We start from the raw sequence: 27,841 nt of genomic DNA on the forward strand, positions 1-27,841 counted from the left end.
GTTTACATAATTAATTATAATTCCTAGATGATATAATAAAAATCTTCTGTTGTAATCATAAAATGAGAAAGATGTGAATGGATGTAATTATATAGATATAAATAAGAAGAAAACAGTAAAGAGTGATGTTAAAGGTTAAAGCAGCCATAGGCAAGCAAACAAAAGCAAGCTTTCCCTTTTTAATTTCATAGACATACACTACTTTATTTAAAAGTGATGAGAGAGAGAGAAAAATAAAATAAACTTACTCAACATGATCCTCTAAGGGGCCATAGCTATCATGCGCAGCATAGTCACCATCCCCACCTTATACTAATTGCATCCCAATAGGTTGTCAATAATTATAGAAGGTAAATGAGTTAGGTATTCTCAAACAACCATGAGTTCTTGTGGAAGTTGGGACCATGGTTAAAAGTGGTTTTTTTGTTTTTTTTATTTGTTTAGGTTACATCTCCTCATTATTATTTACATGTTTTTTAAAAAAAAAATTAAAAATAAACTTTTAACTTATTTCTCAAAACAAGGCATATTATTCACTTATTTTGGAGTAATCAGAGCTGATTAAATCTAATATGACATTTTAACATGACATTTTTATTGTCCCATGACTTCCATTTTTAAGTTAAAACAGTTATATTTTATCCATATTAATATTTGTAAGACTCATTACATGGCAGGGTTAGTCTCATATTCATGTGTTATTACCGTGTTAGTTTAATAAGGTTTATTATTTATTCTGTTTTTAATACAACAATGACACAAAAAAAATAAGACAATCACATATGAAAGAGTCTCCAAACAACTGTGCTAGGAGTACTAAAGGTTTTTATTTTGGGGGTGTTTGAGAAGTCGTGAGTGAGGCTATTTTAGCCTTAAATGAGAAAATCGCCAAAAAGCAACGGCTGTCATTGATTTTCAAAAAAAAAAAAAAAAAAAGTCAAAAAGCAACGGCTGCTGCAGCAACGCAGCCTACACTGTCACCAACAGTGTAGGTTGCAGATAGGTTAAATTACTATATTACCCTTACACAATAATTTGGAAAAAAATAAAGTCAGGGACAAATTTGTCATTTCAATTTAAATATCATTTCAAACACATTTTTCAATACAACAATCAACTCAAAAATTTAACCCAACTTCCCAAACACAAAAATTAAAATAGTCTATTAAAATAGTTAAAAAGCCAAATAGCCTACTAAAATAGTCACTTCCCAAACGAGACCAATGTGAGACAAATGTGTGATTTATCTTATATTTTGTAATTTTTAATACATTATTTAGATTTTCACACTTCAAAAAATAAAAAATATATATTATAAATTTTACAATTTTAATATAATTACATCACCATCTTTTTTAATAAGGATTTAAACTAATATAAATGGTATAATGATACAAAATAAACAAAATAAAAATATATGTTTGAAAGTAAAATATTATTTTTTTATTTATGTGATTAATAAATTATTGAGAGAGAGAAAAAAAAAAGCTAAGTATTTTTTGAATTAAATTTTCTTTAAAAAATCAATATTAAATTATAAAAATAACTATATATATAAGCCTAATTTATCCAAAAACATAAAAATAAATGTTACAGTTACTCTCTCTCTCTCTCTCTCTCTCTCTCTCTCTCTCCTATAAAAGCCTTTCGATTTTGGACGCGCCATCTCTTTCTGTCCCGAAGGTGATTTTTTCGACAACCGATCGGAGCTGACGGAGTGGCCGGACCGGCGAGGTTTCGCCGTCGTGTGAGTCGCCGGAGATTTGTCTTCTTCGTTCTCAGATCTGTGAAAGTCTCTCTCTGGAAGGTAAGTTTTAGCTGTTCAAGTGTCGCAGTTGAGTGAGATGAGTAGTGGTTGATTCGGTGGGAGAATTTTGTGATCGAATTTGATTATATTGGACCTTTTTTTTACTTCTAATGTCGAGATCTTTGACTTCATTTCTGTTCTTTATGATTTATATATATATATATATATATATCTGTATATATAGAAAGTGAGTTGTTCTTTCTGAATTCGATCTGTTGCGTATTTTTGTACATCTAATTGTGAATTCTTAAGGAAAATTCACGTTAACATGTTTTTATTTTGTTTTATTTACTTTTTTGTGGTTATGCTATGTTTGATTGACTTGAGTCAATGTAAAGTCAGAAAAAGGCTGTGGAAAATTTTAGAAAGTTACGCGATTTCGTGTTAGATTATTGATCCTAGATGTCAAAGCATTGCTTACTGTTGTTTTGACTTTTTATTTCACATTTAAAAAAAAAAATTAAAAAAATAGTGAAGTAGATGTGTTTTTGTTACTCATGCAATTGTTGGTATCTTAGTTATATTTTCCTATCGTGATTTTGAGTGAGTGCCTGCAATTTGATTTGGGATGTGCTTATTATTTAAATCTGGAACTGAATTTAACACTTTACTTTTATCAGTTTCTGATTTTTGGTGGGAATGAAAGAAAGGAAAGGACAATTTGTGAAAGTGCTACAAAAGAAAGCATTTTTCTTTCCCTTCCCTGATTCTTTCAGGCTGAGTTTGGATTAGGGATTAGTGGAGGGAAAGGAAAAGTATACTCAAATTCATTATCCACACACAGCCTCAGATGTCTCCTTGAACAGTGTCAGAATTTGAGAACTGGAATTAATTAGTTTTCCTAGCATTTGTTTGATGGTCCATCTGAAAAAGAGTTTTGTGCAGGTACAGTGTTGGTGGCTTCTGTAGTTTGGAGGTGTAGGGAAACTGTACAGATTACAGAAATTGTATGATACCCAGATGAGCAAAACTGATGTTATTGGCAGTGGAAGGAGGAGGGTTTTTCTCTTCTTCAGCTTCTGGCTATAGCAAGGGTCTGACCCTTCTTCTCTTGGGTCAGAGGAACGAAGAAAAACCCATGAGAGTTTCTCCGTGGAATCAATACCAGTTGGTGGACCAAGAATCCGAACCTGACTTCCAGCTGGCTTCTAGGAAGAACCGACTTGTCCACGGGTGCGCTCCCTTTGTCTGCTTTGGTCGCGCCGCCGCAGGACTTGAAAGCCCATCTCCTTTAAAAGTAGGCCCTACCCAACAGCAGGACACCCTGCCTAAGGTCCCCCCTGTAGCTGACAAGGGCAAGGATCATATCCATGCCACTAAACTTGTTAACGATGACAATAACTCAAGCAAGCTTGCTTTTAAGAGTAGCTTGAAGAAACCTACCAAAACCATACCAGTTTTTGGTGGGGTTGCTAATGAACATGAGGTGTTGTGTGAGAAGGGAAGCGATATCTCAGGTCATATGGAGAGGAGGAAAGTGCAGTGGACAGATACTTCGGGAGGAGAGCTTACTGAGATCCGGGAATTTGAACCCAGGTAAAAGAACTCTAGACTTATATGTGCTGTTGTCAATTGCAGTTTGTGTTGAATATCTTTGCCTACATTTTTTTTGTTTCCTTGCATGTAAGGCATGTCTATGGAAAGCGGAAATTTGATTATTCAACATTGGAATGCTTTTCAATTTTTAGCTATGAGAATCTATATTTGTATGGCATCTGTAGTGTTTATGCCAAACTGTTGCTGTTCTTGCTTCCTGGAATTTCAACTACTTTTCCTTGCTATCACTTGCATATCTTGTACACCTTGTGCATGCTTTGTATTGAAAATTCATTTTCATAGCTGCATCTTGCTTTTCAGGTAGAAACAGAAATAAGAAAAAGAGAGCACTTGGTTCCGATTGCTTTATGAGGGTGAATAATCATCCTCAAAATGTTTTTAATATATTCTATCCTGCAGAGGTTTTAGCCTTTTTGGCATTTGACCATAATCTTAAAAGTGGATGTTAAAATGATGAAGCATTTTCTATTCTCATACTCAAAATGTTTTTAATATATTCTGTCCTGCAGAGATTTTAGCCTTTTTGGCATTTGACCATAATCTTAAAAGTGCATGTTAAAATGTTGAAGCATTTTCTATGCTCCTTATCATAAGATTTCTATAATATTAATTGTAGATGCCTTACATGAGCACGCGCGCGCACACACACACACACGTGTATATATGTAGACACTCGCACACATGCCAATGAACAAAAAAAATCTCTTTGGGGCTTACGCATGAAGGAGAGGGATAAGGCTTATTGAGAACTTCCAAAACACATTCTCAAGGTATGAGAAACTGGCGAGGCACATGCTTTTGTGCCTTTTGTTTCTTCTTTTTGTTTGGAATGTTTATTAAGGGGTCTTCTCCTTTAAAAAAAAAAATTACGTTAGTGTTTCATTTTCAATTGTCATCATTTCACTCATTTTTTAATGTATTTTTAGCCTTTAATTATCAATTACAGTGTGAATAACCTTGTGTGTGATAATATCTATATATATATATATATCTATATATATCTATGCTATATTAGAAAACAAATGCTCTATCTGGTGTGCTGAAGGTCTATCACATGTTAGTATTTCCAGAATAACCCTTAACTACCAGTTAATTTAAGAATCCACCACAATATATGGAAAGTGCCTAAACTTCAATAATATCACTTGTTTATGCTCTTGTACCAATGTGGCTATGTCTAATTGCCCTAATTGTTGGTCTATCAATAGATTAGATTTTGAATTTCAATCAAATCCAATTTGAATTCAACAATTAAGTCAGATATGGTATTGGATTTTAATCTGCTGAACTGATAACGAAATGAAGCCAATTGATCCAACTATCATTGGATTGAGCACATCAGTTATGATCTGGTACGACCTAGAAATGTCAGACTTTGTTTTCATAAAATGTAACATATTTATCATTCTGCCTTCTATTGTTTAACCGCATTCTGCTTTATATTTACCACTGAAATTTATAGGTAATACCAGTTGGCAGTATAAATACACAAGGCAGAATCCAGGTTTTTATATCAAAATTAGAAACCTTTTCTGTGTGTGCTCAAGCACTCGAGTGTGTCAAGCATGCTTTTTCTCTCACTTTGTTCTCCATATAAATTATCATTATTTTTCCTTAATTGGGGTTTCTTCATTTCTTATGAAATTATTTGCCCAGTGATCTATAGAAGAATAGACAGGGCTATATTCTATGTGATAGGACGTTATTACTATATTTTCTGGTATTTTTAGTTCATAGGAATCTAAAAGACTAGTTTCCTTCTCAAACTTTTTCCCCTATTCTTTTTCCTGTGTTGTGCAAGCTTCTCAGGTTGGACTGGATAATCCAGTTGAAAAGCCACTAGGTTGCAGTTTGGATGTGGACTGAAGAACTATCGATCCATTAAATTATTGGATTACATTGGATTGTTATTTTGCTTAATTAATTTGATTAGAATCACTGGCTATCAAGTCTGGACTCAATCCATTGACAGGGATTCATCTTTAGCATAATTATGGGCTTGTTTGGGAATTGGCTATTTTAGTTGGCTTTTTGGCTTTTTAAGAAAAGATATACAAAAAAGTAGAGAGAGTGATATGATTGAGTGTTTTGACTTTTTGGCTATTTTAGCCAAAAAGCTAGCTTTCCAAGCATGATTAGTTGATAAAAAAGATCTTACGAAAGTTGATATTTCGTCTTACCCTGTGACTGACACAATGGTGCACCAGTAATTCAATGCAATGTAATTTATGACACTATAACTTTGTCAGTGGTCTATGAAATATAATTTATTACTCAAATCAAGGGTTTCTTGTTATATACCCCTACCATGATAATGACTGTTAGTTTTCAGGTAAACATTGGTGAGGCATGTTGTGTCAAACTTATGCAGTGCAGATCGATTGCTATGAGCCAGGACTTAATTGGTTCATTTGGATGCACTATGAGGGTGATAGGCAGTCTATGAAGATGTGACTTTGAATAATTGGAGTGTGAGAAATGCTAGGTCTTCCCAACTTATGGTATAGGTTTTTGTTTGGTTGAGAATAATATAATTTAGAGAAAAGACCAAAATATATTTCCTGCTTAATTGAAGTGTGAGTACGAACAACCATGCAAGGATGCAGAAAATTATTTCAACAGCAATGACAAATACATAATAATCTAAATACTTGAGACTGAAAAGTAAATTATATGACAAATGAAAATACCCTCACAATGTTGTAAATATAAAAGCTCTTTAAATAGAACAATCACAATGCATCTTAGTCTTACATCTCTCAACAATAATCACTTCTTGTAGCGTATTTTGAGGTACGACATACCAGGATTCTTTCAGGTTGATGTTGGTATCCCGTGGATTCTTTCTTTGTCAATGATCTAGAACAGTGATGATGAGGCCATTTGCATTAATTACACAACAAGAAACAACTTGTAGCTGGACATTCAGGTAGCATGTGCCAGGATTCCAAGAAAGGTTGATGTTGGTGATATAACCCATGACTTCTTTCTTTGTCAATGATCTAGAACAACAATTATGATGTTGGGCACCTGCATAATTGTTGTGTTTTTTTGACCTAATACCTTGGCAATTTTTATGTTGTTGAAATGAGCTTTCATTATTGGGATTTGGGAGTACAAAATGCAACCCTTCTCTTGATTCTCTATCTATTTACCTTAATTAAGGTTAATTAAGCTCTCTACCTTATAATTTACTCTCTATTGGGGCTTTGTGATTGTCTTGAAGAACTTATTTATATACGATCAGTAATCACTCTGTCCAATATTTGCTGGTGGAAGTTTCTTGGGTTCCTGCTTCAGAATTGTTTCTGCTTGTTTCATCTAAATGTTTGTGAACTTCACATTTCACATGTGCATATTTGTGCTTCTTGCATGACAATTGAGGACTCCCTTGAGATAGAATTTGATATTTTGAGACTCTTTTTGTTGTCAACATAACTCTTTAGCGTATAAGGCATGCTAATTGCAGAACAACTATAAAATGTGCTAGCAGAAACCATAATGATTACTTTCTTATTTGGTTAATCAAATTTAAGAGTAGTAATGCAATCACTTCTATATGTTAAATCTTTTTGTCAACGATATTCTGCTTATTGTCGTTTCCAAAATTTTAAAAAAAAAAAAAAAATCTAGTCCAAGCCTTTGTATCTCCTTATGGTGAGTGCTTCCAAAATCTCCTGAAGGGGATTCTGTTTTCACAATGTTTAACTCCATCAAGCCATGTTTAATTCTTCTTTTATTGGAATTCATTTTTAAGAGGTGGAATGAAAAAACGTTTTCCTTGTTAGGAATATGTTATAAACAAGTAATTGGTGTCAACTTCTCTATTAGAAATTTAAAACTTGTTTTGATATTTCACTGTTTTAAATTTTGTCGAATTTGGTTGCTTTAATATTCCATTTATATGAACTTATTTTTTGTCTGCTTTGTGTATTGTGAATTCTGTGCAATGGCAGTGAAGTGGGTGGATCAGATGATGAATTTGACAATGGGAATGACAAGAGCTGTTTGTGTAGAATAATGTAGTTTTAGTTTTGTCTTTTACTAGAACCGTGTGTGGGTTCAACTTCTACTAGAAGGCCATGAATGAGGTAATGGTTGAGTCACCGTTGACAGAGCTCGCTTCATTTCTACCATATTCTGCTGAAGTTTGGACAAAATGAAGAGTGGGATTTCGAGTTGATAGAACGTTCGACGACCATTACGAGGATTTCTGATCCGGGCAGGCTTCATCAGGGAGGACCGATCAGTCGTGTCTATATTCCATTGCTTGGGATTTCAATTTTGGCTATCTGGTTTTTACTTTGTTTTTCTCTTTTTTATATATTCATGTTCTTACACAAATGACTGCATTGACCATTGTTTTACCGTAATTAATGTGGTATTTTCAGTTTCATTTTTCTGTATGTAGGGTTTATGGAATTATGTGGAGCTTCTATGGGTGTTGTTGGTCTTCAACATTTGCAAAGTGAAAATTTGTATCCAAAAGCTGATATACCCATGTAGCACATTACAATTGAAACCTTACACCCCCTACAAAATTGTGAAACATACATGGCTTTGTTGTTGTCGAGGCAGGTTATTGGCACTCTTGGGGTGTTTTGGTATTGTTCAAGAAACACCAAATAATCGCGTGGCTCGTAGAGCTGTTGGGTATCGCCCAAATAACTTCTTGGCAGGCAAAGCATGTGTTGAATATATATATATATATATATATATGTATATTGTAGAAGATTATATAAATAAGAATAGAATGATTACTCCCAAGCCAAAACAGCTTCTCCTCTCACTGCATATTGAGCCCAGCAGTGAGCTGCACCATTTGCACTTCTTTGAACAAAACTCATCTCCATGAGCCAAACGTTGCAGCAGCTGCTTGATATCAACCACCACATTGCTGACCTCTTCATCAATGGTGATAATGCCCAAAACCATTCTAACTACCAATTGTGAGTCCCCTTCAATGCACAAATTTTGCAACCCCAGCTCCAAAGCCAACACCAGGCCTTCCCCAGCAGCACAGGCCTCAACAACTAAATGCGAGAATCAATTATGAAGATGCCGTGTTTGAGCTGCCACAAACTGGCCTGGCTGTTAGGACACCAATCCCACAGCATCCCTTCGAGGAGTCCACGCCGCCATTGAAATTAATTTTTACGAGCACATTTTCCGGCTGAACCAACTTGGCCATAGCTTGACCATGAGCCCCAACATTAACTCGCTCCCGCCCCACGTCTGGCTCATTAGCTTGCAAGTATCTATGAGTTCTGTCACCGATATTCCACAAATACGTCGGGGACAAAGATCCCCGCCATTAGAATGTGCTCCATTTCGTGCTTTCCATATTTGTGAAATCGTAAATACACACAAAGCTCTTACGACCTGTTTGTTAGGGGTACATAAGAGGCAGATATGAGGGGGGATCGGATATATTATGAGGTGGGTCTCATACGTTTTTTTGTGTCCCTATATTCTGTGTTTGGTTGCTCCGGATATAGGGAGTCCGGATAAGATTTTCTCAAAAAGGAGATATGCAATACCAATCTCCCATAGTATTGTATATCCCCCATCATTGGATATAGGGAATCTTTTATCTAAAGATCAAAAATAATTACTGTACGGGGAGCAAATATTCAGGCAAGCCCGTATTCCTTTCTTCCAAGTTCCTGTCTGTCCGATCGACCTGCGACACAACGGCGGTGAGCTACCCGGCGGTGTGTGGCCGGAAAACCCCTCCGACGGTCAAGTTAGCACACACCTTAGGATAAAGAGAAAGAGAGAGGGGAGTGTTAGAGTGTAGGAGTCCCTTACAAAGTGTTTTTTTTTCTCGTATGAGGGGCGCAGACATGCTTATATATCCTTCTGCATCCCAAACCTGCTCCCAATGGTCCCTCGACACGTGGCTCTGCTATCCCATCTGTCAGCACAAATCCTGCTGAGCGTCATCTAATCTCAACTGCCCGCTCACTCTGCTGGGAGCTCGGCAGCCGAGCTGCACCATCTTGTCCGCCAACGGTCGTGCTGTGCTTCATATCCAAGCACTCCACTAACTAAGCTTAATAAGGACCGGGCTAGGCAACATCTTGACAAAGCCGAGCAAACAGGTACCTCGGCTGACCACGCCTTTCCGGGCGCCGGTCACTTAACTTGACTGGCTTCGCCTCCGTCAAACATGTAGCTCGGTCCAACAAAGCGTTCCCTTAATCGAGCAACTTCTTTCCAAATTGGGCCACACATCCTCGGCCCAACACTCTGTCCGGCCCAAATCTGTCCGGCACAACTCTGTCCGGCCCAAATCTGTTCGGCATAACTCTGTAACATTAATCTCCCTCTCAATTGCCCCTTAATTCCGTCCGCAAAAGCGTGACTGGGATTACTCACTTCGACCGGGATAACATTTCTTCGGTTTTCAGAATGCTAAATGGCGACCGGGCTAGGTAACATTACTGTCTGCAAACTTGCCCGGTTATACTCCTCGGCTGACGTCCTCTTTTTTGAAAGTAGCCCGGTTGGCTCCTCAACTCTTCAACCTGTCTCTTCAGTTCTGACGTCGCCATAAATGGGGACACGTGGCGGGCTGCCATTGGTTCTCGAGCAGCAAACCCGCCATTTTGCCAGAATTTGAATTTGGGCGGTCTCTTTTCCTCTATAAACATGCCCCTGCCCTCTTCCTTCCGTTCTTACTGCCTCTCTTGCTTATCAAGCTTCACAGAGCTCCTACCCCTTGTTCCTTGCCAACGCTGAGTTTGTGCTTGAAGAAGAGGACTCTGCCCTACGCTTGTAAGTCCTCAAACTTCTCTTTTGTTGTCGTTTTCTTTGATATTTCGCATATTAGGGCCTGAAATTGTAGCTTTTAGGCCTTGGGCACCTAAAACCATCCCAAACCCTCCATTGTTAACGGTGTTCTTCATTTTTCCTGAAGAACACTGAAGAACTGGGGCGGACCGGGCTCCTGGTCTTCATTTGATCCAAAAAACCAATCTAACCGAGCAAATAACATGTTTGTCTCAACCCCAGCAAAAATCGAGATAGCAAAAGGAATTGGTCGCTCAACCGGGCTAACATCTGGTCTGCTTGGGCGACCGAGCTCCTTAGTTAGCTTAGACAACCGAGGTGGTTTGGCACTCTTAATGACCGAGCTAAAGTCCAGCTCCCTTCGCGCGACCGCGCTCACACTTACACTTGCCATCATTTTCCTGCAGAGTCCAAGGGGACCACTGTCCATTCCTGAGGCTCTCAGGGCCGAGCAACAACCAATTACCACAGTGCCAAACCCCTCAGCCGAGCTATCCCAGGCCGGCAACAAATGGGGAAATTCCGCTTCCTAGTGGATACTCCGGCCGCGCTGGCTGCGTTTAGGGAGGAGTACGGCATCCCGACCGATGTCCACCTGGAGCTCGCAGAAGAAGAGACCACGCCTTGGGGTAGAACAGAACAATGCCCCTTCACCGTGTTGTCGATCGTCGAAGGAGGCCTGCACTTCCCACTCAATCCATTAATTACCGAGTTCCTGCGCCGAACCGGGCTAGCACCCACCCAAGTGTCCACCAACACCTACCGAATAATAAACGGTGTGCACGAACTAAACAACCGGCTAGGCACAAACTTAGGCTTAGCCGAGATACTGCGGCAGTACACCCTTGGTCATACCGACGACGGCCTCGCCTACTATCTTAAGATCAGGCCGGGCAAGGAGAAAATTGTAACCGGCACCCCGGACAAAGACTTGCATGATGACGATTTTTTCTGGGTGTCGGGCAATTACGAAACAGCCGACGTACCGGGCTGGTTTATAAGCAAGAATTTCAGTTCCTCATGTAAGCCGCTCAAACTTACTCGGTCAGCCTACCTCCATTTTGTGATTAACCAGTTTTCTTGTTTCTTTTGCAGCGATTCAAGCCTTGCAGGCCAACTACCAATTTCCCAACGTAGAGGCAATTCGGACCGTGCTTCGCTATTCCCACCGAGATTGCAACGATTTGCTCGGTTACACCCCAACCTACAGGTACTCTGCTTCGCGCCGGAGTAAAGTAACAGACTTCCTCCGCGCTCCATCACCACCTCCAGACCCTACCCTTCCTGACGTCCCCTTAATCCGGTTGACAGACGAACAAGAAATGGCCAAAAGAAGTCAAATCAAAAACCTGCTCACCGCAACCTCGGCCGAGATACCGAGCGTCGTCGCCCGCTCCCCGGCTGCCGGTCAATCAAGTGCCGCCGTAATCACCTTAGCTTCTCCAGCTGCCGGGCAGTCTAGCAAAGAAACACGCCGGGCTGGCAAAAGACCACGGGCAGATCCCTCTGCCGAGCTCGTCGCCGAACTAACAACCGAGCAACCTACTGTCACGGTCAGCCCCATCCCAGCATGGCGGCCGCAGCTGAAGCACCGGGGCAAAGAGATCCCGGCCAATGCTTCGGTCAAAGGCGACAAGGAGCACTTGCTTGCCTTCGACCTCTCAAAGGCTCTGCTGCTGCCTAGCGACGTGGTTGGCAGCGACCACATTCCTAACACCCGGCTGGTCAAATCCGCTGTGAAGTCCATGACCAGGGTAAGAATTTCAATCTTCTGCTTCAATTTTCACAAGTGTTTGCACGGTTTCTTCTCTGATCAAATTCTCATTTTGCAGGCCATCCAAAAGCAGTACTTGGTCATGGAGCGCATCCACAGACTTCGGCAGAAGGCGAGTGATACCACCAGCCAAGTCGAAAGCCTCCAAACCGAGCTTGGCCGAGCAAAGTCATCGCTTGAAGCCGCCAATTCCGACAACAACAGGTTGCTCGGCCAACTTGAAGCAGCCGAGAAAAAGAAGGACGGGATCCAGGCCGAGCTTGACGAACTGAAGAAGTCGAGGAAAAAAGACTGCGAGGACGCCAATAACGCCGGCTTTAATGAAGCCGAGGAAAACTACAAGAAACAAGTCTTCGCCACCCAGGACATTTACTTCAAGGCTGGATGGAAGGCTGCCTGTCAACAGCTCGGTCAGGGTCTTGACACTGACGTGTTTGCCTCTCCACTGGCTGTCTTCTTACCGACCTACCTCATTCCATATGCCAATGACGTCTTCAGCGCGCTGCAAGCTGAGGCCGAGGAAGGACTTGAAGAAGAGGGCGAGGCCGACGCTGAAGGAGAGGACCAAACCGAACAGGAGCAGGCTGGCCAGACTGGGACCGGTGTCCAGGACCCAACTGCCACGGTCAACCTGGAGGCTGATGAGGAATTCCCTGATCTCTCCCCCCTAGCTTAGGTTTCTTTTTTCTGTTTCTGTAAATGTAACCGGGCTAAGTTCCCCACCTTTTGTATGAACTTTTTATCAATGAAAAGCTTTGATTTCATCAAGTGTTTGGACGGTCGTCATCAATTCCTTTTTCAGCAACACATCTCGGTATAAATTGTAAAATTGAACATAACACCCAAGTTGAACTCACCAACTTTTTCAACCGGAATAAATCAACTCGGTTGGGAATCCTAAGTTGGGCAAAACACCAACTCTTCCAACTGGAGTAAATCATCTCGGTTGGGAATCCGAAGTTGGACAAAACACCAACTTTTCCAACCGGAGTAAATCATCTCGGTTGGGAATCCGAAGTTGGACAAAACACAAACTCTTCCAACCGGAGTAAATCATCTCGGTTGGGTTAACTACGTCGAACAAAACAGCAACGCCTTTCAGCCGGAGTAGATCATCTTGGCTAGAAATAATTAAGTTGAACAAAACACCAACTTCTTCAACCGGAGTAAACCATCTCGGTTTTTTCATTAAAACAACAGTCCAAGTGCTAAAGCAAAATTACTTCTATATATTGACAAAAAGAATTACATTCTGAAGTGCAAGCCAAAAAATTCCTTTGCACAAGAAAAGAAAGCAAAAGCTTAGAAATAATACAGTTTCAGGTTGGCCGCATTCCATGGCCGGGGTATTGCTCTTCCCTCTAGATCCTCCAAGTGGTAAGCCCCCTTGCCCGCCAGACCGGTGATCTTGTAGGGTCCTTCCCAATTTGCCCCTAGTTTGCCTTCACCTGGTACCAGGGTGTTGCCCATAACTTTCCTCAAAACCCAATCACCAACTTTGAACGGTCTGGGGTGCACCGTCTTGTTGTACTTCTTTGAGAGCTCTTGTTGGTAGGCGGCCACATGGATGAGGGCCTTCTCCCGACGCTCTTCCACTAGGTCCAGCTCCAAGGTAATAGCCTTGGCATTCAGTTCGGGCTCAAAACTCTTGCTTCTTAGGGTGGGCATGCCAACTTCCAAAGGTATGACCGCCTCCATGCCATAAGCCAAAGCAAATGGAGTTTCCCCGGTAGATCGCCGTGGGGTTGTTCGGTATGCCCAAAGGACGCTGGGTAATTCCTCAGCCCATTTTCCCTTTGCCTTCTCCAACCATTTCTTCAATCCATCCAGTATAGTCTTGTTCGATGCCTCGGCTTGACCATTGGACTGCGGGTAAGCCGGAGTGGAGTTGTAGAATTCAATCTTCAAATCTTCACAAAATCCTCTGAATAGGCGACCGTCAAACTGGCTGCCATTGTCAGAGATCAAGATCTTGGGGACGCCAAACCGCGTGACCACGTTCTGCCAGACAAACCGCTTCACGTCTTTCTCTTTGATTGTTACCAAGGGCTCAGCTTCAACCCATTTCGTGAAGTAATCTGTGGCCGCAATGAAGAATTTTCGGTTGCCCGGTGCTGTTGGCAGTGGCCCCACTATATCTAGCCCCCACATGGCGAAGGGCCAAGGACTGGTGAGGGGAAGAAGTTCCCTGGCAGGCTGATGGATTTGATGGGCGAATTTCTGGCATTTTTTGCACTTGCGGACGTACTTTTGTGCGTCGGCCTGCATGCATGGCCACCAGTATCCCTGCGAAATAGCTCGTTAGGCCAAGGACCTGCCCCCTATGTGGCTGCCACAAATGCCGTTGTGAATTTCGTATAAGAAGGCCTCCACACTACTCGAGTGCACGCACTTTAGATAAAGACCAGTGAAGGACTTTTTATACAACGCACCAGATGGAGAGAACCAAAACCGCTCTGACTTCACCCAGACTTTGTGTGCTTCTTTCTTGTCAGTTGGTAGAGTCCGGTCTCTGAGGAACAAGATTAAGGGGTCCATCCAAGAAGGACCTAGCGCGGCGCAGAGTACATCTGTCTACCCGGCATCTTCAATGCTTGGACGTGGAAGAAAGTCAATTAACAGGGGGTTTGGAGACGTACTATCTACCATCAAAGCGAGGTCGGCCAGCTCATCAGCTCGGCTGTTTTCTTCACGTCCAATCTGTTGGACTCTGATTGCCTGAAACTGCTTGATGTGTTTCCTGACCAGAGTTTGGTACTTCGTCATTCTGTCATCCTTTGCTTCGTAAATCCCAGAGACTTGGTTAACTACAAGCTGGGAATCACTGTACACCAATAGCTCGGCAGCCTTCATTTGAATAGCGCTCTTGAGCCCGGCGAGAAGGGCCTCGTACTCAGCCTCGTTGTTAGATGCTGGGAAGCCAAGCGTGATAGAATGTTCAATGGTTAGGCCATTCGGGGAGATAAGAACGATACCTAGGCCGGCACCATGACGGTTGGACGCTCCATCAACAAAAAGCTTCCACATTTCACCCACAAAAAGCTTCCAGCAGTCTGATGGGTCCTGAGAGTTGCGAAGGGCAATGGGATCACGGTTTCTTGGCTGTCTGGTCTCAAGTTCCGTATTGATTGGTTCCACTCCAGCCCCCCTTGGTGATTCGGCACCGGACTCATCAAGTCAGTCTACAATGCCTAAGTCCGTAGGCGAATCACCAGGTTGCGGTATTATGTCGACCGCAGGCTCTGTACTGAGTAGTTCCATTACTTCACCCTCTGACAGCGCGGTACCGGACAGAGTGGGTGGGACAACAATACCCGACTCCGTCATCACGTCACCGGTTGGTTGAATTGTACAAGTTGAGGGTACTACGGTTGGGCGCACAAATTCCGCGTCGGCAACTCCACCCAGTTGTGGTATCTCGGTTGGGCTTGCAGTCTCTTCTTCTTCGGCCGCGGCAATATCGACTGGGCATATTGGATGAGTTCCTGGCGAGAATTCAGCAACGAAATCGGCCAAAGTTTGGGCCTTTATGGCTGTGCGCGGTTGGAACTTTACATCAAACTGTCCCAATTCGACCGCTCACTTGAGAATTCGGCCTGAAAAGTCCGCCCGTTGAAACAAGGCCTTAAGGGGAAACTCGGTTAGCACGATGATGGTATGGGCGTGAAAATAATGCGCCAACTTCCTTGAAGCCATCATCAATGCCAACGCAAACTTTTCCAGCGGCAAGTACCTCGTCTCAACCGGCAGCAAGGTCTTACTGACATAGAAAATTGGGAGGTGCTCGATTCCTTCGGCGCGGACTAGCATCGCACTGACTGCGTGCTGGGAGACGACAAGGTAAAGGTAGAGTTCCTCACCCGGCTTTGGTGTAACCAACAGTGGCGGAGAAGACAGATATTCCTTGAGCTCGGCCAAAGCTCGGTCACACTCTTCGTCCCACGAGAACTTTGACTTCAAAGCTTAAAAGAAAGGGCGGCAGCGATCTGATGATCGACTTATAAACCGATTAAGCGCGGCGGCCATTCCGGTCAGATGCTGCACGTCCTTAGCCGAGCTGGGCTGCTTCAACTCTTGCACGGCTCTGATCTGAGTAGGGTCTGCTTCGATGCCTCGGTTCGTGACTAGGAACCCCAAAAATTTTCCAGATCCCACGCCAAAGACACACTTTGACGCATTCAAGCGCAGCTTGTGCTTCTTTAGAATGGCAAACATCTCGGCTAAGTCGGACAAATGGTTTGCCTCATGTCGGCTCTTTACCACCATATCATCGATGTAAGCCTCCATTGTCCGGCCAAGCAAAGGAGCAAACATTTTGGTCACCATCCTCTGAAAGGTTGCCCCGGCGTTCTTCAAACCAAAAGGCATGACTCAGTAGCAGAAGAGTTCCCTTGGAGTCGTGAAAGAGGTGATCTCTCGGTCAGGCCCATGCATGGCGATCTAATGGTAGCCGCGATAGGCATCCAAGAAACTGAGCCTATCATGTCCAGCAGTCAAGTCCATAAGCTGGTCAATTCGCGGCAAAGGAAAGCTATCTTTGGGACAAGCTCGGTTGACTGTTTTATAGTCGACACAAACTCGCCACTTTCCATTCTTCTTGGGAACCACCACTGTGTTGGAAATCCACCGAGGGTAGTGCACTTCCTGAATTGCTCGTGCCTCAAGTAGGTTCTTCACCTCCTCTGCAACTACCTCGGCGTGATGTAGTGCCGATCTCCTTGTTCGCTGGATGACTGGCCTTGCTCCAGGGAAGACGTTGAGGTGATGGCAGATAAAGCTTGGATCGAGGCCCGGCATGTCGTAAGGCGACCATGCGAAGACTTCGATGTTGGCCATCAAAAACTCAACCATCTCGGTCCTCTCTTGGGCAGTAAGGCTGGAACCGAGCAGGAAGAACTTATCCGGCCGCTCTATATCGAGTCGCACCTCAACCAGGTCCTCCACAGCTTTGTCCTCTGCCTTAGTGCCCACATCCTCCAAAACTCCTCGGTCTTCCGGTCCTTCTATCATTTGCACGAACCCTTTGGCAGCCCGGCTACCCTTTACCACCACGAAGCACTGTTTGGACATGACTTGATCCCCCCAGATCTCCTCGATTGCCTCCATAGCCGAGGGGAATCTCATCACCTAGTGGTAGGTCGACGCTACAGCTTGCATAGCGTGAAGCCATCCCCTTCCAAGGATAAGGTTGTACGTCGAAGGCACTTGTAGTACCCAAAACTCCACCTGCTTGACCACGGATCCCGCTTTGACCGGCAGGATAATCTTTCCCAAGGGCCACTCCGGTTGCAAGTTGAAACCAACCAGTGGCGAAGTTGCCGGAGCCAAGTCTGTCTCCCGGAGTTTGAGCTGCTTGAACGCATCAAAATACATGATCTCGACCGAGCTTCCCTGATCAATCAAGATCTATTTAACATCAAATTCCTTGACGCGTAGTGTTACTACTAGGGCATCGTTGTGCGGCGTCTGGGTACGCTTTAGATCCCTTGAAGTGAAACTAATCGCGTCTTTTTCTTCAGTCTTCCCCCTTTTGATGGCAGGCTGTACCGACAAAACTTCCCTCATATGCTCTGCCTTTTTTATCATGCCCCGGAGTTCGCAAACACGCTCCGGTTCCACGATGCCGTGGATGACATTAATAACTCCTTGTGGTGGTGCGTCTCGGTCATCCTGTCCCCTGGGATCGACCAGAGCCTGATTTGGCTTTACGCCGCCATCAATGTAAAGGTCTAGGTGCCCGGCCGCGACCAGCTCTTCTAAGTGTTGCCTCAAAGGCAAACAATCCTCAGTCCGGTGGCCTCTCTCCCGGTGGAATGTGCAACGATACCGCGGATTGTAGCCTTTTTGTCCATCGCCCAACTTAGCAGGAAACCGGACATACTCCTCGTCTCGGATTTCACTAAGGATGCGATAGATCGGAATCTTGAAGACCGTGGTTATGCCAGTCCTTGCCTTCATCCGTCTGTTTGCATCCGATACGTCATCTCGGGGGTAGTCATCCCGGTCGTTTCGACGTCCTCTACCCTGGTTTTTGCGATTCGAGCCACGGTCCGATTCCTCTGCGCGGTCACTTGAGCGGTTGGACTCTTGCCCAACTGCGTGCACTTTGCCTGCTGTCCTCTTGTCTGTTGTTACCGGAGTTGCCTTCACGGTAGATGCCGATGCATCATCCTCGACTCGGATGTGCTCATTGATGCACTGCATGAGCTGGCCCATAGAGGTCGGTTGGTGCATGGTAAGCGAGTCCCGCAGTCTATATCCGACAGGGAGTCCACGCTTGTATTGAGTGATTGCAAGGTTGACCGGGTAATCTAAGATCTCGTTGAAGGTCTCCCAATACCTAGAGTTGTATGCCTTTAATGTGTCGCTCGGTTCCATCTTGACACTCAATAAATGATCGACTTCCTTTGGTGTTTTTGTGTTGGTTTTGAAGCGCGTCACAAAGGCTTCGGCCAGCTGATGCCACTGTTGTATGCTCCCTTCCGACAACCTCTCGAACCACTTCAAGCCCAGCTCGCCTAAACTTGACGAGAAGATCAGGCACATAAGTCCGTCATTTCGCCTATGTCTGGCCATAACCTGTCGGAAGTGGCTCACATGCATGTAAGGATCAGTTTTCCCGTCGTAAAGCGTGAACTTTGGCTAGTGGAAGCCCGCCGGAAGCGGTGTTGTTTCTATTTCCTGGGCAAAAGGGGTGGCACTTAGCCTGGCCAAATCTGAATCCACTAGGAGCGGCGCTGCTTGGCGGGGTGGAGGCATTCCGACCTCCTCACTAGCGTGAACCTCGTAGGATAGCCGCTGGAACGCCGGTATCCTCTGAGCTTCACGTCGGCGAGCTCGCTCCGTTAAGACCGCCCGCAAATCCTCTGAATGAGCGTAGTGAGAGTACTTCGACGTCGTCGCCGGACGTGAGGGCCGGTAAGTGCTATCTTGCGCGCTAGACTTCTCTGCATGCACATCGGAATCACCAATCTGATAACTTCTGGTAATAGAAATGGATGGAGTGCGTCGCTAACTCTGACCGCCTGAACGACGGGATGGGGTGCGCTCACTGTGGTCACCCACTCCAGCTACACCCTTCCCTTTGACATGCCGCTTGAGCTCCTCTATCTCAGCCGCCATTCGCCGGATGATAGCGTCTTGGTCCCTCAACTTGTGTTCCAGACGTCGGGCCTGTGATTCTCTCCGCTGCCGATGACCGTCCGGACTTCGTGAATGACCATAACTTCTCCCGCGCTTATCCCACGCGTCTCCTGACTGTCCTCCGGTGGGTGTCTCCAAGTCCGCCATTGGATGGATGGCGGGAGGTCCTTCTCTCCGTCGGGTAAACTCCGGGGTTGCTCCGTCTATGGCAGACAACGGAAACTCTTCGTTGTTCGCCATGGTCGGCGGTCAGACGAGCGTGGAAGACAAGGTTTTATCTGCAAGATTCCCACAGATGGCGCCAATTGTACGGGGAGCAAATATTCAGGCAAGGCCGTATTCCTTTATTCCAAGTTCCTGTCTGTCCGATCGACCTGCGAGCACAACGGCGGTGAGCTACCCGGCGGTGTGTGGCCGGAAAACCCCTCCGACGGTCAAGTTAGCACACACCTTAGGATAAAAAGAAAGAGAGAGGGGAGTGTTAGAGTGTAGGAGTCCCTTACAAAGTGTTTTTTTTTTCTCGTATGGGGGGCGCAGACATGCTTATATACCCTTCTGCATCCCAAACCTGCTCCCAATGGTCCATCGACACGTGGCTCTGCTATCCCATCTGTCAGTAGAAATCCTGCTAAGCGTCACCTAATCTCAACTGCCCGCTCACTCTGCTGGGAGCTCGGCAGCCGAGCTGCACCATCTTGTCCGCCAACAGTCGTGCTGTGCTTCATATCCAAGCACTCCACTAGCTAAGCTTAATAAGGACCGGGCTAGGCAACATCTTGATAAAGCCGAGCAAACAGGTACCTCGGTTGACCACGCCTTTCCGGGCGCCGGTCACTTAACTTGACTGGCTTCGCCTCTGTCAAACATGTAGCTCGGTCCAACAAAGCGTTGCCTTAACCGAGCAACTTCTTTCCAAATTGGGCCACAATCCTCGGCCCAACACTCTGTCCGGCCCAAATCTGTCCGGCACAACTTTGTCCGGCCCAAATCTGTTCGACATAACTCTGTAACATTAATCTCCCTCTCAATTACTATACCATATTATCCCCAAGAACTTCATCCATGTTCACACGTAGTGGAGAAAGCATCCAAATTTGCCAAGACAACCGACACCGAGCCAACAAATGCATTGTTGACTCACCCTCTTCTTTGCACAAAGGGCACATTGTGTCAACAACAATCTTCTTCCTGATCAGCACCTACTTGGTGGGAGCTTCTATTTACACATCCACCTTCCCCTCTTTGCACACACTTCATAAAAATTATTTTTATTATAAATTTTTTTTCAAGTGAAATTACTATTATAGACATCAAATAAACACATTCGGAAGTTGAATGTCGAAAAAATAATAAAAATTCGGAAGTCTACTTTCGAACCAATTGTTTATTTTCGGAAAGCAACTTCCGAACTAATTACTTATTTTCGAAAATCTACTTCCGAACTAATTATTTATTAAAAAAGACTTCACACATTTTTTCTATTACTACGAACTAATTAGAATTCTCATTACTACGAACTAATTATTTATAATGTGTGAAGACTTCACACATTTTGGGAGCTTCTATTACTTCACACAAATTACTACGAACTAATTAGAATTCTCATGTACCTTTTCATATTATGAAAAAAAGACTTCACACATTTTTTCCATCTGAGCAAAAATTACTATTTAATAATTTTGGATGTAATGTGCATGTGGTGATTCTGATTCAAATAAAGAGGGTAAGTTCTTGGGATTGCAGGGTATAATTTATAATTTTATTTATTTATTTTAGGGATATGTGTCAAAATGTTTGTTATGATTTGTATTTATAATTTATAAAATAAAATAATTAAAAAAATAAAAAAAATTAATTACTCAAAATTGGAAGCGCTTTATGCTCTGCGTCTGATTATCAATTTATTACTCCAAAAAAAATTCCATCAAACATATTCATCGTTTCTCAATTGGCTTTAATCAAGGTGAGTTCAATGGATGAACTAGTGTCCTGCCCCCTCCAAAAAAAATTGCATCAAACAAATTCATCGTTTCTCAATTGGCTTTAATCAAGGCGAGTTTGATGGATAAACTAGCCGCCCCCCCCCCCAAAAAAGAATATCCTGTGACGCATGACTATTATATTGACTCTTATTTGAATCATATCATCTTTTTATTATATTACATAATTTTTTTATAAAAATAAAAAATTATTAAAATAATTTATTCCTAAACAATCTCTCAAATTTATAAATGACATAACTTGTCTTATATCTAATATAAGAGGGGAAAATGGCATACAGGTGAGAGTTGCAAAAAAAAAAAATTAAATACATAAGGTATAAATGTGTCACAAATAAAATACTATGAGAATATAACTATCACTTATATTCGTCTATATGTTGATAATTTTTTTTTCTCAATAAGAAAGTCAAAAATAAATTTATAAAATATATACACATATTTTCAGTATATTTTATTTTCTTATAATCCAAACACAAAAGGTGGAATTTGCCACAAGGCGTCAGGTCAACTGAAACTTGGCGACATCTAATCCACACACAAATTCAGTTAGAAAGCTTGAGTAGAATTTCCGATTCTGAGATAGCATAACACCCCACCCAACAACAATCCAACCCACCATCATCATCCACATCTACTGAGAAAAACTAGATAGACATAGAACACACAACACAAGATTAAAAAAAAAAAAAAAAAAAATGTCAGTGGCATCATCTTCAATCCCATATATCAACTTCTCAACTTCATCATCTTCATCACCCTCCTCTTCTTCCTCATCTCCTTCCCAATCTTCCTCCACCTTCAGATTTAAGCCCTCCATTCCCACCATTCGCTGCTCCCAATCCGATGGCCCTCTCAGACGACCTCTCGCTCCCACTCCTCCCACTACTCTCAAACCCGTTCCTCCATCTCGTCCTCCGCCGCCCCAGCCGCAATCGCCGGCGAAGCCTGCGGCGGTGGTGGAGGAGGGTAAGAGTGTGATTACGTTGGAGTTTCAGAGGCAAAAGGCGAAGGAGCTTCAGGACTACTTTAAGCAGAAGAAGCTTGATGAGGCTGATCAAGGGCCTTTCTTTGGATTCATTGCCAAGAATGAAATCTCCAATGGCAGGTACTAATTCGTAATTATGTGTCTGTTTGAATTTTGATAGTCAAATTTGGCCCTTTTTCCATCTGTTTGTTTGTTGAGAAAATTTTGAGGATATAGAAAAAGAAAACGATAATTGAATTTTGATATTGAAAGTCGATAATGAAAATTCACTATTATTATTATTATTAACCAACGTTCAATCGTGAAAATTCTGAACAATCTAGTTAATGCCCTTTTCGCCCTATGTTTGGTTGTTGACAAAATTTTAAGGAAATAGAAAAGTAATGGGATCTGAATTTTGATGTTGGAAGTTGCTAATGAAAATTCACCATTATTAACCAACCATTTGAATTGGGCACAATTCATTCGGAATTTTTTTTATTCATGTCACAAGTAGTGAAAATATGAACTTCAAAAGATTTTCTTAATGGCTGAATGGCAAAGCAATAGCATTTCATGATTCTTAACAAATTTTCAGCTTCAAATTGAGTCAAGTTTCCGTGAAAATGGGGTTTGTAATGCATTCATGAAGGCATTCACACCAACTTCAATTTAGGTTGCAGTGAAGTGCAGCAAGGGATGAAAATTTGTTTGTGGTGTGAACTTCTCAACTCAACCTATCTAACACCATCTCTCAAACTCAGATTCTGTAGTGATATGTGATTGCAAATCTCTACCTTTTTTTTCTCTGTATCAACTTTTGTTTTATTTTGTTTTGTTTTTTCACAATCCTTGCTTTGTTTCTAATGAAGAAAAACCATTTTCAGCATAAGATAGTATAAGATACTGAAACAGGGGAAAAAGAGTGGACTTTAGTTTTCCACTAGCTAAAATTCTCTCCAGGAATCGATGAATTCCATCTGGTCATGCCACATCAGTAGCACTGAATATGGTGGAGATGGTTTCTGACCAAATATTTGAAAAGAAAGTTCACCACGATAATTATTAGCATAGCTTCTTGTCAATAATAATAATAATAAAAATTCTATGGCTTTCAAATTTTGCTTAAGCATTTCCCCAAATGTTTACTTCAGTTGAAATGAAAAACTACAGTCAGCTATGTTTTGTAACCAAAGAAAATTCATCAACTTCAACACAAAATCATTTGATAAGAATAAAAAGTAAACAGGAAATTTGAAGTTAATTCATGAACAATGACCAATAACTAAATCAACACTTCTTATCCTCTTGGCTTTCAGTGCGAAGTCAGTCCTGTGGAGCAGATGGTTGATTGAAACTATTGGGCACCCAAAAATGTTATGCTTTCAATATTAAAAGAAAACCAAACATATTTCTGTAGTTGCTCTTCTTTATTGCATTTAATAGATCTCTCTGTCTCTCTGTCTCTCTCTCTCACTAGTTTTTGACTTCCTTTCCTTTTGGCTCTGATTTTTGTTGTTTGAGGATTCAATATATTGAATCGAAGTACTTTCTTAGAATGTCGTGAAACATTTCAAATGACTCCAGAAAATTTTCGTAACTTTAGCGTGTCCTAAATGAAGAATCATAAGCCATGAAGATAGCTTTTTTATTCTATGACTACTGACTAATGTTTGGGGGTTCAAATAATGTCATTTTAATTACCCTCTTTCCCTTATTTTGTCATGGATTCTACAATTTGGTCGTCAAGTTTCCTTTTGAATCATTTCAAGGAATCCTGATGACACTGATTACAATCCATCACTCTTTAGTTCCAATGCTACTTTTGGATGGGTATACACAGAGCATGTATGGTGTTTCTACAATTCCAATGCTGATTTTCTTGACCTAAATTGGTTTGAACAACCCATCTAATTTTGAGTATAGATTAGTCGCTCAAATTCTTTATAAATATAAATTTTGCTTTTGTACACAAATCATGCAATATTCTGAGGGGCAAGTCAATTTCTTAACCTGGGATTTTTCATCTTTCCGTATTTTTATTTATTCATTTATTTTTTGAGCAGATGGGCAATGTTTGGTTTTGCTGTTGGGATGCTAACAGAGTATGCAACAGGCTCGGACTTCGTTGATCAAGTAAAGATTCTTCTCTCCAATTTCGGGATTGTAGACTTGGAGTAACTTATCTGTTTGATTTCCAATGCTACAAATACGTACTCTATGTTTGATGTAATTTCTGTAGTTAAATCCAACGTTTCATCTGCCACTTTTTTTGAGTAAATTTTCAATTTTCATTTGTTTGAATCACTTAATTGTCTGTATTCTCACTATTTACATGAATTTCAAAAAACACAAATTGTTGTGTATAATTTGATTTTGAGTTGTGTATACTTGTATGAGATTCTAACTCACCAAAATTGCATCCTAACCTTTTGGTTGTTGGTACATAATCAAAGATTCAAAAGTGCAATCCACAATCCAATACCTTGTCACCATGAACAGTTGTTTCTGTTCTAGTTTTAAAAGAAACTAGTGGTCCAGATTTTGAGTTATGTTTTATTTTTTGTTCTCTCTCTCTTTATTATTACACACCCCTGCTTTTCCTTTGAACAAAAAGAAAGCATTTTTGTATTCAAGTTTCCTAAGGGTCAAACTCACCAGACACTCCAAGAAGACTGGTAAGTCTATCTACCTTCTGGGAATTCTCAAAATATTGTCACTGGGTCCATGACACTAGTTAAAAATTTGATATATTAAGAAAGCAACACTGCAATGGAATTAGTTCACAGGTTTTTGCTGTGGTGTAATGGTATAATGTATCAATGATAGATCTTTTATTTATTAACTTTTGAAAACACTGCTAGAACAATTGATGTTTACTAGAATGACTCAATAATACCTCGCAAGTGATAAATGTGCCTGCTTGGATTTAATTTGCAATTTCATATGATAAAAAATAAAAACAATAAATTTAAGAAAAGTTGCAGTTTTAAATTTATCTATATTTATTTTATGTTTGATTTTTCTATAGTTAATTATGCTGATGGATAAGCATAAATTTCACAAAATCAATTGTCATTTTGATGCCAAAGCAGGGTCAAAACATTGAGATTTCATGTTACAATGATATAAACTTTTTTATAGAAAAAAAAAAAAAAAAATTGTATTCAGGATTGGGATCTTCATTATATAGTTGTGAGCTTATTATTTTGAATTTAAAAAGAGTCATTACACTCACTGAGGTGATTCTTTCACAATTATTATAGATGATATGATGAAAATTCTCCATTATAGCCAAATAATAGAGAGAATCTGAATCTAACAAAATAAGCATTCTGCTCTTTCTCTAATTTTTTTTTTTTTTTTTTTTTTAAATTTTGAGAATAGGGTAAGATGAGATAAGATCATCAGCTCACAATGTAATAAATGGAGTAAGTGTGATATGAAATTTGATTCAGAAAATAAATAAGAAATATATTTTGATTCATATATACAATAAATAGATGAACCCACTAATTATTTACTAACAAGAAGATAAAAGAAGGCATTCTTCATTCACTTTTTTTTTAATAATTGGTGTGCAAACCAGCAGTTTGCGCGCACCTCGACTAATTCCAGATATTCGACATTCTTCATTCCTTCACCAACCTAATTATCTAAGTGCTCATCTTCATTCTCCTTTTCTCCACCAGTACTACTATTGAACTCAATCCACTTCTTTGATTTACAAAACATAATAATAAAGTACCAACCAATCCCAACAACAGTCAACAAGGCACTCAACAAACACACAGTCTTAGTAGCAATAGTCATTACATATACCAAAAACCCAGATGGTACCAAACACATAATCATGAGACCCGGCAGCGACATTGGAACTCTGTAAGGCCTCTTCTTCCTTGGCATCTTCCTCCTCAACCAAAGAAAAGATGCAAATTCCAACAACATTCCCAAACTATACAAGAAATTCACGGTCGATATAATATTCGTGAAATCCATATACGAAACCGCCAATGCCACCAATGTTGGTATCAAAATCCCAACCCAAGGCGTGTTGAACAACTTGGACCTTTCTCCCAACACTTGAGGCACAACTCCTAAATCCGCCATACCGAGAATCTGATAAGCACAACTGCTCAATTGAGCCTCGAATAGTCCGATGATCGACAAAACTGCACCGATCTCCATCCAGTATTTCAACCACTTTCCTGCAATCATTTCGGCCACATTGGCAAAATACCCATCAGCCCAATCTTCTTGGTCTAGAGGTATAGCCCCAGTTGCAGCCATTAGGGGAATCAAATAAGCCAAACATGTGAGAATTCCAGCAGAGAATAGTGCTGTAGGGTATGTTTTTTGGGGCTGATCAACTTCACCCGCTAAAGTACTAGCATTGTCCCAAAAATTGAGGTTCCAAAAAAGTGTATTGAAAAACAATCTCCAATCTTTCTGGACACCCTTTTGGCCTAAACTAATCCACCTACTAGGATCAATCTTGGGAATTGAAATCAAAGTCAAAAGTAAAAAAGGGGAAAGTGAAACAATACCCAAACACACCGCGGTGTAACCGACTATGGTTAAGCCGGTGTAATTGAGAAAAGACAAAATTAGAGTTGAGAACAATAGAGCTAGAGAGCGAGGGACACCTGAAGAGAAAATAGGGAAGACTAGTTTGAGATAGTCTATGCAAAGAACTGGGTATGAGGCTAAGTTGATGACACCACTGAGGAGTTTCCACCAACCCATGAGGGAGCCCCAGAAGGGACCAAAGGCCTCGTGGGCCCATATAACAAAGCCGCCGTTGCCCGGGAAGGTGGTGGCGAGCTCGGCGGTTATTAAGGCTTCTGGGATGCTCCAGATGAAGGGGAAGATGAGGAAGCCGAGGATGGCGAGGAGGGGTCCGGCGGCCTGCACGGCGGGTTCTTCGCCGTATGGGCCGCCAGCGACCTCGAAGTAGATGAGGAAGATTAAGGGAATTAATGCAAGTTTTTTGGAGTTTTTTGTGGTGGTGGTGGTGGTTGTAAGATCTTGTTCTTCTTCATCTTGAAGGAGAGGTGGTGGTGGTGGTGAAGACTGGGATGCTCCCATGGTTAGTTATGATTTTGGTTGTTCCTTTTTTGAGGGTTGGAATTGGGTTATGAGGTGTTTGCTGATTGAACATTAAAGATTCCATGAAAAGATATATACATATAATTATAGTGGATAGAAAAATATGTTCAGATTTGAAAAATCACAAACAAATAAATTTGAGTCCCCACAATAATATTTTAAATATATTTATGTAGATTCTGTGTATACAAAGATTCATGAGGTTAGTTGGAATACGATTCTAAAAGGTTGAATCTGAATCACATGTGAGCCCCAATCTGGTAAAGAAAAAAAGAGCTTTTTTATTTATTTATTTTTTTTCTTCCTTCAATCCCTTTCTTCTCTCTCCTCCCAGCATGCGTTTCATCTCTCTATCCCTTGTGGCTGGTTTTAGTCCTTGAAAGTTGCAGAGCCTTATGACAACCTATTTTGGGAACAAGGATATAAGTTGTTTTTTGATTTTCTTTTTAATGTTAAAAGCAAGTTTTTTTGAGCAAAAAATTATTTCAGAAGTTGAAAGTAAGGCCAAGTTTGGCTACAAAGAAAAAAGTGCACTTATTTCATCTTTTTATCTTTTTTAGGTCACATCAATCAACATCTCCTCTCTACTTTTTCTACACATAATACAAAAAAAGTCAAAAAGTACACTTATTTAGTCTTCCCAAACTAGGCCTAAGTTTACTTTTAAAATTATCAAAATACCCTCCTGT

General features: G+C 41.5%; 3 protein-coding genes across 5 annotated transcripts; 2 read left to right on the top strand and 1 right to left on the bottom strand.

Annotated features, from left to right (window-relative positions):
- Positions 1-1,567: 1,567 nt before the first annotated feature.
- LOC114305610 (uncharacterized) lies at positions 1,568-7,760 on the top strand. 3 transcript variants are annotated; one of them, XM_082874417.1, is made up of 4 exons: positions 1,578-1,807; positions 2,428-2,614; positions 2,699-3,343; positions 7,321-7,760. In XM_082874417.1, the coding sequence occupies exons 3-4, from the start codon at positions 2,781-2,783 to the stop codon at positions 7,388-7,390; spliced, it is 633 nt and encodes a 210-aa protein (XP_082730543.1). In that variant the 5' UTR covers positions 1,578-1,807; positions 2,428-2,614; positions 2,699-2,780; the 3' UTR covers positions 7,391-7,760. The 3 variants fall into 3 exon arrangements, with proteins under 3 accessions (XP_028106517.2, XP_082730544.1, XP_082730543.1); XM_028250716.2 differs by lacking the exon at positions 2,428-2,614 and having other exon boundaries at positions 1,568-1,807; positions 2,693-3,343; XM_082874418.1 differs by lacking the exon at positions 2,428-2,614 and having other exon boundaries at positions 1,572-1,807.
- Positions 7,761-21,524: 13,764 nt separating this feature from the next.
- On the top strand, positions 21,525-24,412 carry LOC114305609 (light-harvesting complex-like protein OHP2, chloroplastic). The gene is made up of 2 exons (XM_028250715.2): positions 21,525-22,184; positions 24,110-24,412. The coding sequence occupies exons 1-2, from the start codon at positions 21,775-21,777 to the stop codon at positions 24,222-24,224; spliced, it is 525 nt and encodes a 174-aa protein (XP_028106516.1). The 5' UTR covers positions 21,525-21,774; the 3' UTR covers positions 24,225-24,412.
- Positions 24,413-25,578: 1,166 nt separating this feature from the next.
- Positions 25,579-27,562, bottom strand: LOC114305608 (putative polyamine transporter At3g13620). Its single transcript, XM_028250714.2, has one exon. It carries the CDS (start codon positions 27,129-27,131, stop codon positions 25,692-25,694), a length of 1,440 nt encoding a protein of 479 aa, XP_028106515.2. The 5' UTR covers positions 27,132-27,562; the 3' UTR covers positions 25,579-25,691.
- Positions 27,563-27,841: the final 279 nt, after the last annotated feature.

Source organism: Camellia sinensis, chromosome 6 (genome assembly GCF_055761805.1).
Source record: "Camellia sinensis isolate YWXY chromosome 6, ASM5576180v1, whole genome shotgun sequence".
In the NCBI taxonomy this organism is placed as follows: domain Eukaryota; kingdom Viridiplantae; phylum Streptophyta; class Magnoliopsida; order Ericales; family Theaceae; genus Camellia; species Camellia sinensis.